General features: G+C 41.6%; 2 protein-coding genes, 1 non-coding gene and 1 pseudogene across 4 annotated transcripts in view; 3 read left to right on the top strand and 1 right to left on the bottom strand.

The window, feature by feature from the left end:
- Positions 1-256: 256 nt before the first annotated feature.
- Positions 257-4,435, bottom strand: KLLN (killin, p53 regulated DNA replication inhibitor). Its single transcript, XM_014733439.3, is given in 5 exon segments — positions 257-3,831; positions 3,833-3,984; positions 3,987-4,028; positions 4,031-4,169; positions 4,172-4,435. Coding segments are annotated over 5 exon segments (873 nt in total). The 3' UTR covers positions 257-3,555.
- MIR9048 (microRNA mir-9048) lies at positions 1,609-1,737 on the top strand. The gene has a single exon (NR_128066.2). It is a non-coding gene; the product is annotated as a microRNA mir-9048 (primary transcript).
- Positions 4,436-5,323: 888 nt separating the features above from the next.
- On the top strand, positions 5,324-6,310 carry LOC138915945 (PTEN upstream open reading frame MP31-like; annotated as a pseudogene).
- PTEN (phosphatase and tensin homolog) overlaps positions 5,406-13,308 on the top strand; it is a 91,138-nt gene continuing 83,235 nt past the window's right edge. Inside the window, 1 exon segment of one of the 2 annotated variants that reach the window (NM_001317260.2) lies at positions 5,406-6,310. In NM_001317260.2, the coding sequence (NP_001304189.2) occupies positions 6,232-6,310 (79 nt within the window). In that variant the 5' untranslated portion in view covers positions 5,406-6,231. 2 annotated transcript variants of the gene reach the window in all.

Here is a 13,308-nt window from a genome sequence, read left to right as displayed (position 1 = left end):
AAATGGTGGTTTTTCTTTTAAGCCGCTAAGTTTATGGTGGTTTGTTATGCAGCAGTAGATAATTGAAAGAGTTATCAAATGTTAGGATATTTTGTGTTGCTTTAACTACATGGGCTGTGAAGAAGTTGCAACAGGATCAGACAAAGAAGCCAAGTTTTCAACCAGACTAAATTCCATAAAGGCTGGACCCTATATACCGGAGTCATTACTCTGTCCACAGAGCATAGGACAGTACTGGCACATAACAGACTCCCAAATATTTGCTGATTTAATCATTAAATGAATGAATGGAGATAAGACCCCATACCATCAAGAAGACAGACAAAAAAAGATACTTTAAACAGAGTTTGTACCACGCATTCTCTCTTCCTAAAAGGTGCCCTTTGTTGTCAGAAAAAGTGATGCCTCAGAAGCCAGAAGGATGTTCTGAAGAGAAAGATTTGTAGGAATGAGGCAGTGGTCAACCTTGACTCCCTCTCAGTGTCCTTCCTATACCTAGACAAATGAGGGCTACTCTGTGAAGCACCTGTTAATGCCCCAGGACCTCCTGGTATATAAAAAGTATTACCTTTTTCTATTGTTGGAAGAGCTAAAAAGCAAAATATATGTTCCATAGGGCTAGAGTTAAAGTTAGTATTAAGGACACTAAAGTAGAACATCCAATAGCCAATGTTATGTTGCAAACTAAAACAGTCAAAACTGTCTTGTCATGTTAGGTCTTTTCTATCACTCTAGTCCAAGTCACAATTTCTGAGTGCCACTTGGACATACTGATGCCTGGTCTGCTCTGTGGTTCTCCCAGGAGCACCCAACCCAACCCTGATTTCTTTGAGAGTGATAATTTCATACAGCACACTCTCTACTGAGATATGAAAGGAGACAGTGCCATCTGAAATAGCTGCAGAAGAGATTAAGAATACAAAGAGCTTATAAACAATAATGGAAAATTCTCTCCTAGCATATATTTACTTGTATGATCCATAGCAGTGACTTCTGGAGAAATGTCATGGGCAAAATATCTCTATTTAAAAGAAAAGCAATATTTGTAATTAGGATAAATGAAATAAGGGAAAAGCCTTTGGACCATTGGAAGAATGGGGTGGTTTTAAGTTCAAACCTATAATTATTACATTTTTCTATTCTGTATTATTTAAAAAGCAGTGGTTAAACAGATAAAAATAGAGAAGATTGCTTAAAAATTAAAGCCATTGATTTAGATCTCTATTTGAAAGGTCAGTGTATGGGAGATGAGAAAGGCACTATCGGGATCAGAGTGTTCAACAAAAGACATTTTAGCAGCAGGACCTACAAAGAAGCCATCAAGTATTTATATCACCCACATCAACTTGCTGGTCATTTCACTTATCAAAGAAAATAAGAAAGGAATTTTCTTTGGACATTCTTTGGGTATAGTAACAATACAGTTTTGGAATCAGCTGTTAGAACCGGTAATTAAAGCTGGTTTATCATGCTCACTAATTATTCTATATAGTCAGTCTCCGTGAAGCTTTATATAATTCTCCATTTGTTACAAGCTTCTGTTTCTCCCTAGGACATTCTAAATCCAGACAGGTAAAGAACTGAAGTGCTTAGAAACTACTGTACAGTCGGCCCTCCGTATCTGTGAGCTCTGCATCTGCGGGATTCAACCAACCGCGGATCGTGTATGTACTGTGGTTACCATCTGCAGTTGGCTGAGCCCACGGGTGCAGAATCCGCCAATACAGAGGACCTAGTAACACACTCCAGCATCTGTGGACTTTGGTAACTACTAGGGTTCCTGGAACCAGTGCCCCCTGTGGATACTGAGGCACAACTGTATTGTAATGTCTGTACAGCCACGCAGATATCTGCAATTGAATTTGAAAAAAATATTTTAAATAACTTTCTGTACATTAGAAAGTAGAGGTTTCAGCTCTACCTCCTGGGTAAGAAGATCTCTCGAGTAGAAGGAAAAAGTGAAAAAAAGAATTTAAAAAGGATACATCAGTATTTCTTTCAGGAACCTACTTAACACTGGGAAGGGAAGGAGGTTTTTCTTCAGGAACTCCTAATAACCACCTGATATTGGTGTCAGGCTGGCCAAATATCTGCCAACATTGGTGAGCCTTCATTCTTCACTAGAGAGAAGTAGAGGAACCTAATGTTTAGAGTAGCACAAAACTCATTTCCCATTTTCTTCCCTCTGCAGATGGAATTGTTCGTGGGCTGTCTCATATTCCAGCACTTTAGTGCTGGTGATGCACATTCTCTCTGCTCCAGAATAACCATACCCCCGGAATTGAAAAGGATCCTCTCTCCTCATGCCTAACACAAACAAGGCAGGAATGAATCCATTTTCCTCCCAGGAAGTGGATTTGAGAACTTCTCAGACACTGTGAGACTAACCCACATGTAGGGTAGGCTCCTGGGGAGGGGCAGTGTAGGGCAGTGCCAATAACAGGGTTTCTGGAGGACAAGATCAGCAACCTGAGAAGCAAAGACGGGACATTTTACCCCTCCTCAACCTACTTCCCTTCATTTAACTTCATTTTCCCTTTCCCACCTAGCAGTAGTTGATACTCAACCAAGCACAGCTCAGATTCTTACCATGCAATCTAGTGGAATACCTCGAAGTCAGGGACTCCTTATCCTTGGTTACTTGTAAAATAAAGAAAGCTTTAGCTCACACTAGGCGGTGTGAACAGGATTTTCATCTTTAGAAACTAAATGGAGGCCTTTCACCTACTCTTTCCAGGTGGCTCTCTATTTCCTTTTCCACTTGTGGCCTTTACCTCTCCCAGGCTGGCCAGGACTATGCACAAAACCAGCCTCCAATAAATATCAACATTGAATTTCAGCAGGTTGCTAACTCCTGCAGAGCTATTTTAAAAGGATGTTGTATATAAATGCAAAGTTTTATGGAGCCTCAGAGATCTCTTAAGAACATCGTAAATACCCCTGGTTTAATTAGTAGTCTTGGAGTTAGGTAATGGCCTGTGGCTTCTAAGCTAGCTCTCTTGGGGTTTCTAGTCTTCAGGGGCTGCCTGCAACTATGATGTTCACATATACAATCTTCACTCTCATACACTGAATAAATCCTCTTTAGAGGATTTTCCTAAGCACCTACTCACAATTCCTGCAATACACATACAAATTGATCCCCATTCTCCCAGAACTGAAAAACGACCCAGTACCTCAGCCTACGTTTCAACCTAGATACTTTTGGACTTAAATTGTCTCCTGCAGTTCTACTTCCCAGGGGAAAGAAAAGGAAGAAATTCCTAAATTGGTGTTGATTGATGCCCAGTCTCTCCAAGCAAAAGGTGGACAACTCGCTTTGCAGCTGATCAGTGTCGAGGTAAATGCGCTCCAGTTCTCAGCATTTCCGAACCAGCTCTCATGGGACGGGTCAACCAATCCGGGCTGTAAGCAGACTTAACAGGTTTGTTCTGGGCCGCCGGCCACTGACTAGGTTCTCCGACCAGAAAAGTCACTTGGCTGAGTCTACAGTAGGTGGGGCGCGCTCACCAGCTCAGGTGTAGTGATTGCAAGTTTGTTGCAACATCGGTGTATTCAAGCAGCGGGCTGCTGTAGGAGATACCCTTTTGCCCCGCGAAGCACAGCACCAGCAAGGTTCGCCCTAAGGGGCAGGGTACTAGCGAGGGAGTTGCGCCAGACCCCCGGGCCCAGCCCTTTCTCCCACGGTTGGGAACGCGCAGTTAGCTGATCCGGAGCAAGGAGTCTCAGGTCTCGGCCCTTTAGCTTGCTCTGTGGGTAGCAGGCGAAGGGTGGGACCAGCCTGAAAACGCTGGCACGGTGGTCTGCAAGAATCAGCGGCGGCGGCCAGTGGTGCGGGGAGGTGGGGGCACGTGCTTGGATGTGGGTGCTTGTGTAACCAGGTCCCCAGGCGTCAGCCCCGACAGCGCTCCGGCGGGAGGCTCGCCCGAGCTTGTGTTGCTGCCGCGACCCAGGAGGCTCTGGGGTCCCGCTGCCCGCAGAAGGTGCACCCCGGGTGAAGAAAGCGAAGCACTTGCCTCTCGAGCTATACGGGGTAATGGGAATTTGGAAAGTTCCCCAACTAGGAACACACGTGACCGCCTCCTGAAAGTAGTTCCGACTGTGGCCCGTGTATCCCTCCACCTCCCTTTGAACCCTCCTAGGTCTCCTCGGCCCCGCCCACTCGCAGGGGCTGCAGCTTCCTACCGCCCCGGACTTCACGCTCGGGCTCAGGAACCCCGGCCTCCGGCGTGCGCGGCCCGGCTGGCGGAGCGCGGAACCTGTCCCCGGGGCGATCCACCCAGCCAGGTTTTCTCAGCGGCCCAAAAGGGGCGGGGCGAGGTTGCCTCTGAGGACCGAGCTTGAGTTCGGAGCGGTGAACCCAACTGGAGCCCCGAGGGGAGAGATGCTGGGCTCTCCTAGGGGCAGATGCAGGAAGCCGCGGGGTGCATCCCATCCTTGGGGATCGGCTTTCAGTCCACTGGGACAGTTGTCCTTTGGGACTTCGAAATTTAGGGGCGATGCGCTCGGCTAGGAGTTTTCATTTTTAGGGCAAATGAGCCGAGTTACCGGCGAAGCAGGAGGTGGGGCGGTGAAAGGGAGCCGGATGAGGTGATACACACTGGAGACACAATAGGGGGTTGTTCTTTGTGCTAAGACTGACACCTTGAGGACATGGTTGGGGGTGGGAGGAGAGGTGGGATTTCTTGGCAAAGGCTGCTGCAGTTAAATCCCTGCGAACGATTGTGGTCCGACAGCGGTGCAAAAGGAGAGTGAGGCTGCAGGCCGTGCCGGGGAAATCTGGGGGGTTGGGGGAGGGGTGTCCTCGCTGCAGGGACTGTCCCTGCGTTTCCCTGTACACTGACCAGCGCAGTGACTTGGTCCTTTCCACCTGTGCACAGGTAACCTCAGACTCGAGTCAGTGACACCGCTCAAGGCACCCGCCTCAGCTTTCACCTTCATTTCTCCCCACACTCCCCCGCAACAGCCTACCCTGCCTCCGGCTGGGTTTCCGAGCAGAGGCCGAGGCTCAGCTTGTCTTCCCCGTCCTGCATTGCTGCAGAAGCAGCCGCGGCAACTGCAGCCGCGGTACGGGCGCCTCGGAACAAGCCCCAGCGAGCCCCGGACAGTCACACTGGGCATGCTCAGTGGCGCCTGCAGGTCGGGGGCTCGGCGCTCGAACCGCAGTTATCACTTCTGCCCCCTCCCTCCTGCCCTGCCCAGCCCAGCCCAGTTCTTCCCTCCCTCGGCGCGGTCCCGCCCGCCTCGCGCCTCCCCTCGGGCTCGCTAGGCGCCTGGGCTCCCGGCGCGGCGGCGGAGGGGGCGGGCAGGCCGGCGAGCGGTGATGTGGCGGGACTCTTTGTGCACTGCGGCAGGATACGCGTTCGGGCGCCGGGACGCGGCTGCGCTCAGTTCTCTCCTCTCGGAAGCTGCAGCCATGATGGAAGTTTGAGAGTTGAGCCGCTGCGAGGCGAGGCCGGGCTCAGGCGAGGGAGATGAGAGACGGCGGCGGCCGCGGCCCAGAGCCCCTCTCAGCGCCTGTGAGCAGCCGCGGGGGCAGCGCCCTCGGGGAGCCGGCCGGCCGGCGGCGGCGGCAGCGGCGGCGTTTCTCGCCTCCTCTTCGTCTTCTCTTCTAACCGTGCAGCCTCTTCCTCGGCTTCTCCTGAAAGGGAAGGTGGAAGCCGTGGGCTCGGGCGGGAGCCGGCTGAGGCGCGGCGGCGGCACCTCCCGCTCCTGGAGCGGGGGGGAGAAGCGTCGGCGGCGGCGGCCGCGGCGGCTGCAGCTCCGGGGAGGGGGTCGGAGTCGCCTGTCACCATTTCCAGGGCTGGGAACGCCGGAGAGTTGGTCTCTCCCCTTCTACTGCCTCCAACACGGCGGCGGCGGCGGCGGCACATCCAGGGACCCGGGCCGGTTTTAAACCTCCCCTCCGCCGCCGCCGCACCCCCCCTGGCCCGGGCTCCGGAGGCCGCCGGAGGAGGCAGCCGTTCCGAGGATTATTCGTCTTCTCCCCATTCCGCTGCCGCCGCTGCCAGGCCTCTGGCTGCTGAGGAGAAGCAGGCCCAGTCGCTGCAACCATCCAGCAGCCGCCGCAGCAGCCATTACCCGGCTGCGGTCCAGAGCCAAGCGGCAGCAGAGCGAGGGGCATCAGCTACCGCCAAGTCCAGAGCCATTTCCATCCTGCAGAAGAAGCCCCGCCACCAGCAGCTTCTGCCATCTCTCTCCTCCTTTTTCTTCAGCCACAGGCTCCCAGACATGACAGCCATCATTAAAGAGATCGTTAGCAGAAACAAAAGGAGATATCAAGAGGATGGATTCGACTTAGACTTGACCTGTATCCATTTCTGCGGCTGCTCCTCTTTGCCTTTCTGTCACTCTCTCTTAGATCGTGGGAGTAGACGGATGCGAAAAATTTCCGTAGTTTGGGTGACTATAACGTTAACCCTGGTCGAGTTTCTAGATCGGATATATTTTGTGTCTCCTTTGAATGCATTCAACCTAGGGTGTGTTCGGCTAGATGGGACTCTTGGCTGGTTGCAAGTGTCAAGGCACCGATTGGTTTCTTAATCTATGGGGTCTCTTCCTAAGGGCCATTGTCCGTTAATACGGAATACAGTGCACTGGTAGTGGATTAGTGAGCTCGGTAATCCGGTCTACTAAATGAACAGAAAAGTAGATGCTTTGAGGTTGAGCATATTTCGATTAAATCTTGGCTTTAGGCCCTAGATCAAGGGTATAGATCAGATTAAAATGAAAATTAGTGTTGCACGTACGCATGTTGCATCAGAATCTTGCAGTGATTTTTTTTTTTTTTTAGTTTCCTGGGTTGCATTGATAGATTCTTTTAAAATGTGAGTTGTGGACTGATTTGCATAACTTTATGAAGCGGAATCATTTTCAGCCTATGCGGTGCTCATTTGAGGGCAAAAGTAGATTTGTGTGTTTAAACTAAGTTAATTACAACTTTGAACGGCATTTAGAAGTTTTGTAGTTTGATATCAATAGTGCCATGGTATAACTCATAAGACACTTTTATTAGATCTTTGTTAAATTTGGTTTTTTCTCTCCTTATGGGGTGATGTAGGATAGGGCATGAAATTTGCAGTTCAGTAGTATTTTATATTCAGTGCTCTTGTCATAGGTAATAGAATGGAGATTGAGTGGTTTTTTGATCCCAGAAGATAATGTTGTGTAGGGTCAAGGGTATTGTGTGTAGCAAATGGTGATTGCAGAGATTAAACTTGGGTTCTCACTTGAAATTTAAGTACTGCTGTGATGCCAGAATTGCTACTCACCTTATTTAGGTTTCAAGTCCTCTGACACCTTTGGGTATCTGTTAATTTTACTCTGACTTGACTAGAATGTCAAGTATAACTTAACCAGCTAATAACCAGAAATGCTGGCAAGAGTGGATTACTCCAGCTTCAGATTCTAGACATGTTAGCTTTTTTAATACAGTGTATTAAATTTACTGAGTCAGCTTGTTGAATAAGACAGAAACCCAAGAATTTTAACGGTGTATAGTTTTCGTTGTCTAAAAGTTAGGCCTTTGTACTTCAAAAGGTAGTGGTTATCAAAGGCATTAACTTTGCAGTTTCAGGTATAATAAACTGGTTTTGATCAAGGAAGAGGATAGAGCCCTCCTTTTTTGCAGAATGGAAAGTATCACAGAAATTGAGATTACTGGTAGGCCAGTGTATAAGATATGGAAAACAGAATTAAGTTATCGGTCTGAGGTGACTGAAGCATTTTATTAAGGTCTCTATTAAGACCGAAAATTTGGTGATATGAATTGTAGCAGTGGACAGTATTTAGTTAAATTATGTAATTTTGTAAGTGTTAATGGAGTGTTTTTAATAAAAATGATCTCTTAGCAAATATCAGTAAACATTTTGCTTACAGGTAGAGTGACACTAAAGTGTCTAGATGTCCTGCTAAAAACTGTGGAGAAGATTTTTTCTTTTGAAGAAAATGGTTTATATCTGAAGAGGTTTTATTCCTTTGGATTATGCAGCTGCATATAAATGTGCACAGCTAATTTTGCCCAAGTTTTTGTTTTGAGATGAAGAGAAGAGTTACTGAAGAAATAGCTTTACAGTGCACGAAACTTAATAGTTTTCTGTTAAGTTAAAAAATAATATTTTAAAAGAATATTTGGAGATTTTGGAGTCTGCATTAATTGAAAAACTTTACTAAGGCTGAACTTGACCTGATTGCCCAGAAGATAATTAATTATGGAAAAACTCTTCTGATTTGCAACTTATTTCAAAAGTAGCAGTCTACTATTGGTGTGATTTAGTGACAGTCATCTAGATATAGAGGAACAAATTAATTAAATGTTTATTTGACTTTTTTTTGAAAGCCCCCATTGAAAAAAATTTCTTGAGTTCTATTTGGTAGACAGGTTGCTTTTAGTATTCAAATTACGTTTATGCTATTTTTACTTTACCCATTTGTTTTAAAATTATCAGAGTTTTAAGACTAAAATTACTCTCCCAGGTTCTTACATGTGACCAGTGTGGTGATTGTTAATTTCTGCTTTGATTTCAGAGTATATGTGCCTCCATACGTGAAATTTATGTGACTTAAAACTTTCTCTACAACTGTACTTTTAGTTATGGTATGCATAGAAAGCAGTATCAAATATTGCATCAAATGACTAATAACACTTAATTTCTAGAGTTGTGGTTTTATTGAGCCAAATGTTAATATGAAAAAAATCACTTAGGAAAAAGTCAGTGGAGGCCTTGCTTTTTTGATAGTTGCACTTCCAATAATTTTGATATGCCACAGCACTTTGATTTGCTTGGTTTCACTTTAGTGTTTTGTGTTTATTGTCAGGGGAAAAATTAAAATGGCCATTGAAGACTGTCTCTGGCAGGTTGTAGTATCTGTTTCAGCAGCCAGCCTGTTAAAAGTTAAATTCTTTTATGAAAGTAGAGATTGAAGTATTTTTATCTGATGAAGAAAGACTAACAATGAAGTGATTTCTCTGAGGAAAATTGAGGACTATAGTTCAGTTTTAAAATATTTTTGCAACTCTAAAAATAATTTGTTCGTAGGGTTTTATTGTTAATGTTAGTCTGGAAAGTAGTGCTGAATATGAGACTATAAAAATTTAGTGTTTTTAGATTTTGTGGAAACTTTAGACTTCTGTTGTGTTTTTCTTGTTTGTTTGCATCTTTTCAAATATTAACCTTCATAGGGAATATTTTTAACTTGTAGAGTACAATGACTATTAAAGTTAGCTGTGTTATCTTAAGATTAGTGATTACTGAAATGACCATATTGTGAGCTTTTTAAAAAACAATTTTATTCGCAATTTTTATTTTATGCTGTTTTGTATCTGCTAAGTTGTATATCTTTCCTGAACAACATGACTGGGCTACCTAATTGCTATATGATAATTTACAAACTTCCTTTTCCTAAAGCTTATTCAAAAATAAAGCGTATCTGAAAGGAGAGTAATTTACAGTTTATATGACTCAGTATAAGGAAAAAGGAATCTTATTGCTGTCCATTGCAAAAGTTTGCACAGTAGCACAGTCATCAGTGTAGATTTACATTGCTTATAATATACTAAATAAATACTAAATGAATAACATCATAAAATTTGGTGAGATATAATCACTTTAATTTCAAATTTAGTTTTAGAAAAACAGGAGAGAAAGATGCATTTGTAGGTATTACCTTTTAGAATTTTAACAACATGAGAAAGCTGGTGATATTTTAATTTTTGTGTGGAACAGTCTATCTGCTTTTTCCTAATAACCACATAAAATATGCAAAGCTCCAACTGTTACAGAATCCCTTACTTTTTGGAAGTAATTCTTATTTTCTTTCAATTCTTATTTTCAAATTTGCCCCATTTGCTATTTGTTTATTTGGCGATAGCTTAATACTTTTTAATAACTTTTAAGCTACTTAAGAAGTAATCACTTCATTGGCTTTTAATGGAGGAGTATTTATTATGGGAAAATCAATTCACAAAGTTTCAACATTAATTCACTCTCAGTAAACATCTATTTTAAATTTTTACCTCAGCCTTTTTAGTAAGACAGAGGCGTAGGAGATGTTTTTATATTAATATTGTATGCAAAGTCGGGGTTTGTAAAGAGATATTTAGAAGTGTGCATGCATATAACAGTTTTTCACTTACTTGAAATGTTAGGCCTTGGCTGTACTATAAGGATTAAGCTTCCAGAAGATATGTGATTAATGATAGTATAAGAAATTTGTTTGATACCAAATTTTTTTCCTGTAGAAACCATTAGTTCTGAAGTTTTATTTCTATTTGGTAAAAGTCTCACTCTATTCGCCTTTTCTATCTCCCTCTCTCCCTCCCTCTCTTTTGGTTAAAAACTTGATTTTAAGTAGTCAGTACTGGAGAATTCTTCTGTGGCCTGAATTCCTTAAGAAAAGGTGTTAGAATTTGCTCTGAGGACAGTGTCTTAAGACATTTGTATCAACTTGTAAGACTGGAGTCAGTAATGATTTCAGTAAGTATTCAGTTCTGTTTTACAGTTGCTTTCCGTGAGGTTGCTTTGAAATGAATGCAGTTACTATCAGAGGTATCAGTAATGTTGAGGTTAGACTGGATAACCTTAAATTGGTAAGGATTTGCTGAGCAAACTGATATCCTTAATTCTTTATATAGGCTGTATTACTGCCACATGCATTCTTTGCTAGGTGGTCAAAAGTGTTTTGGTCTGTGAATAATGATTCTCTTTGTAAGTATTGAATATATGCACTTACTATTGTAAAATACTTTCGTTTGTCAGGAAAGGTGAAACTGGTATAGTGGTTTAACTGTTCACCTATCCCCTAAGTTTTTAAATTTTTTTCATTGGGTATAAAAGAGGTATTAGCAGTTTGGTTCTTTTAAGATAATTTGCACCAGAATTTAAAAAAGGCTGTTGGAAAATATTAATAAGAATAATCATAATTTAGGGGTGAATTAATTTTGGATGGGAAGTTTTAACTTAGTTCAGTATAGTTAAAAGATAGATTCTCTTTATTTGCAGTAGTTTGCATTAAGAGATGGGTGGACATCTTCAGGGTATTAGGTATATATCCTTGTTGGTAGTGTTGAGAATATTGACAGATGGATACTGTGGCTGCATCTGGCAGCCAACGAGTGTTCTTAACCGATATACAGTGTGGAAAAGAAGACTCCTCTTTAGCTGTTATATTTTAAGTGGTTATACACTTAATTATCGTCGGTAGTTATCACTTCACATATGGACAGTAAATCTAACTTATAAGTATTTGAATACTCTGTGTATATATGTAAATAAGTACAAAGTTAGCAAACTCGTAATATTTCTAAAATAACTTTCTTCTCTTTAAAGAAGAGATCACCTTGGTGGATATTGTTTTATAATTTTCAAATACGTTTAAATCTATTTTAAATTACATTAAAATGTTGAGTGTTAGTTTTATCTACACATTGTGTGTACATTGTTTCAGCTCAGATTTTAGGGTGGCAGTGTAGGCTCTGGAGTCAGGCTTCCTGTGTTGGTATCTTGGCTCTGCCACTTAGTAACTGGATGGCTTTTTGTAAGTTAATCTATCTTTCTTACTCTATTTTATCTGTAAAATGGGGATATTGGTACCTCCCTACATAAGGTTTATCTTGAAGAATAAATGAGATAATATAAGTAATTCACTTAGCATAATACCTGCCACATTGTGAATGCTTAAGTAATAATGGCTGCTCTTAAAAATTATAATTTCAGATTATCCACGTAGGAAAAATTGTATTTTCATCTTTAGGAGGAACAATGATTATAACTGAACTTCCTCAGTTTTGGATATGATAGAATTTTGATTGGTTCAAGCGCTGAGTGTTTTTTAAAATACGGGTATTCCTTTAGGAGCTCTGAGTGTAACGTGTCTATGATTTTGCTGTTTCGTTGCAAATAGAATGTAAAGCTCTGCTCCCTCATACTGTTGACCTAAGAGTAGTTAATCATGTTAATCAAGAATTATTTACTCTAAAATACTAAGGTAAGATGAGAACTTCCTATTATGGCATAATGAAGTAGAAGTGTTAAAAAGAAAAATTTGTTAAAATATTAAATTTTCTTTGGTGTTTAAGATAAGTCAACTTAAATATCATATATTTTTACTCAACAAAGTATAATCTCCACCTCAAATGAAAGAAAACTTGTGTGATACAAGAGTTATGGAAAGTGTTTATCAATAAAGGTGTATTTCTTAGCATTTCTTTTTAAGTTCAGATTTTTGGAGGAGTTATGCAGCTTTGCATGCCAAGTTACATTTATTACAATGTAATTTACACTTAATATAATCTGGCAATTCATTAATATAATATAGGAATTTAAGTTTAGTGTTAAATAATTGTGTCTTATTTTCACATTTGATCAATATTATTTGTATAATTTTAGGCCCTAGCAATGAGAAGAAAGAGCTAAAGGATTTTTTTCTTCATTCTTATCAAGTGTGGAGGAAGGATAAAATAAGCTTGAGAGCTTGAGACCTGCCTAGTGAAAGCTATTAGTTGTGTATAGGGATCATTCTTTTTGTTTTTCCTTTGCCTGTGCTGGTTTCCCAGCTGTATCACAGTATCCCTCAGTAGCGATGCACTTAATTTCTAGGGAGCTGTTGTGCATGTTCATTTGTTTTGCATTGCAGAATGAATGGTGCTCTGTCTAATTATATATGTGATTTTTACATATTTTGTGTTGTATAAACCAGCTGTATTTTTAGTCCCAGTCTAGATTGTGGAATTGAACTGTGCATTTGACATCTTGGAAAATTGAATTGTCTAAAACTCATTCACTTCCTGCCTCTCTCTTTAATGCTGTATGCAACTGTGTTTTATGCTTTATATCACTACCCCAAAGTTACAGTTGATTTTATCTTATTAAAGCCCTTCAGAATAATTTCGGATTTTATTTCCTTTGATCTTTTAGATTTTTCAGTAAGGTTCGCTTTGTTTAGTAGTAATTGCAAGGATTGCATTCTGCTAATTTTATATGTTTAATATTTTTGATCTTCTGAAGAGAATATAATTAAGATGTTATAGGCATTGTAATTTGAATCAAGTATTCTTTAAATCAGATGTATTCTGAAAGTGATTTGTAAATACAGCATATATGTTCAAAGTTGCAAACAACTCTGCCTTAAAATGTATGCAATTTTTTTCCATTTAAAACTCTTGTTCTCATGAATTAATGAGATTCTTTGGGTATTCTAGTTACTCTGAACTGATTGGAGAGTAAATAAATAGAATTGAAAACTTTTTTCTACTTTTAAAATGAAATTTGGGGGATGTTACTACGCTTGATTCTTTTTTGTGTTTATTTT

Source organism: Equus caballus, chromosome 1 (assembly GCF_041296265.1).
Source record: "Equus caballus isolate H_3958 breed thoroughbred chromosome 1, TB-T2T, whole genome shotgun sequence".
Classification (NCBI taxonomy): Eukaryota; Metazoa; Chordata; class Mammalia; order Perissodactyla; family Equidae; genus Equus; species Equus caballus.
Note: the sequence above shows the minus strand (reverse complement) of the source record. Positions and strands in the feature narration are given on the sequence as shown.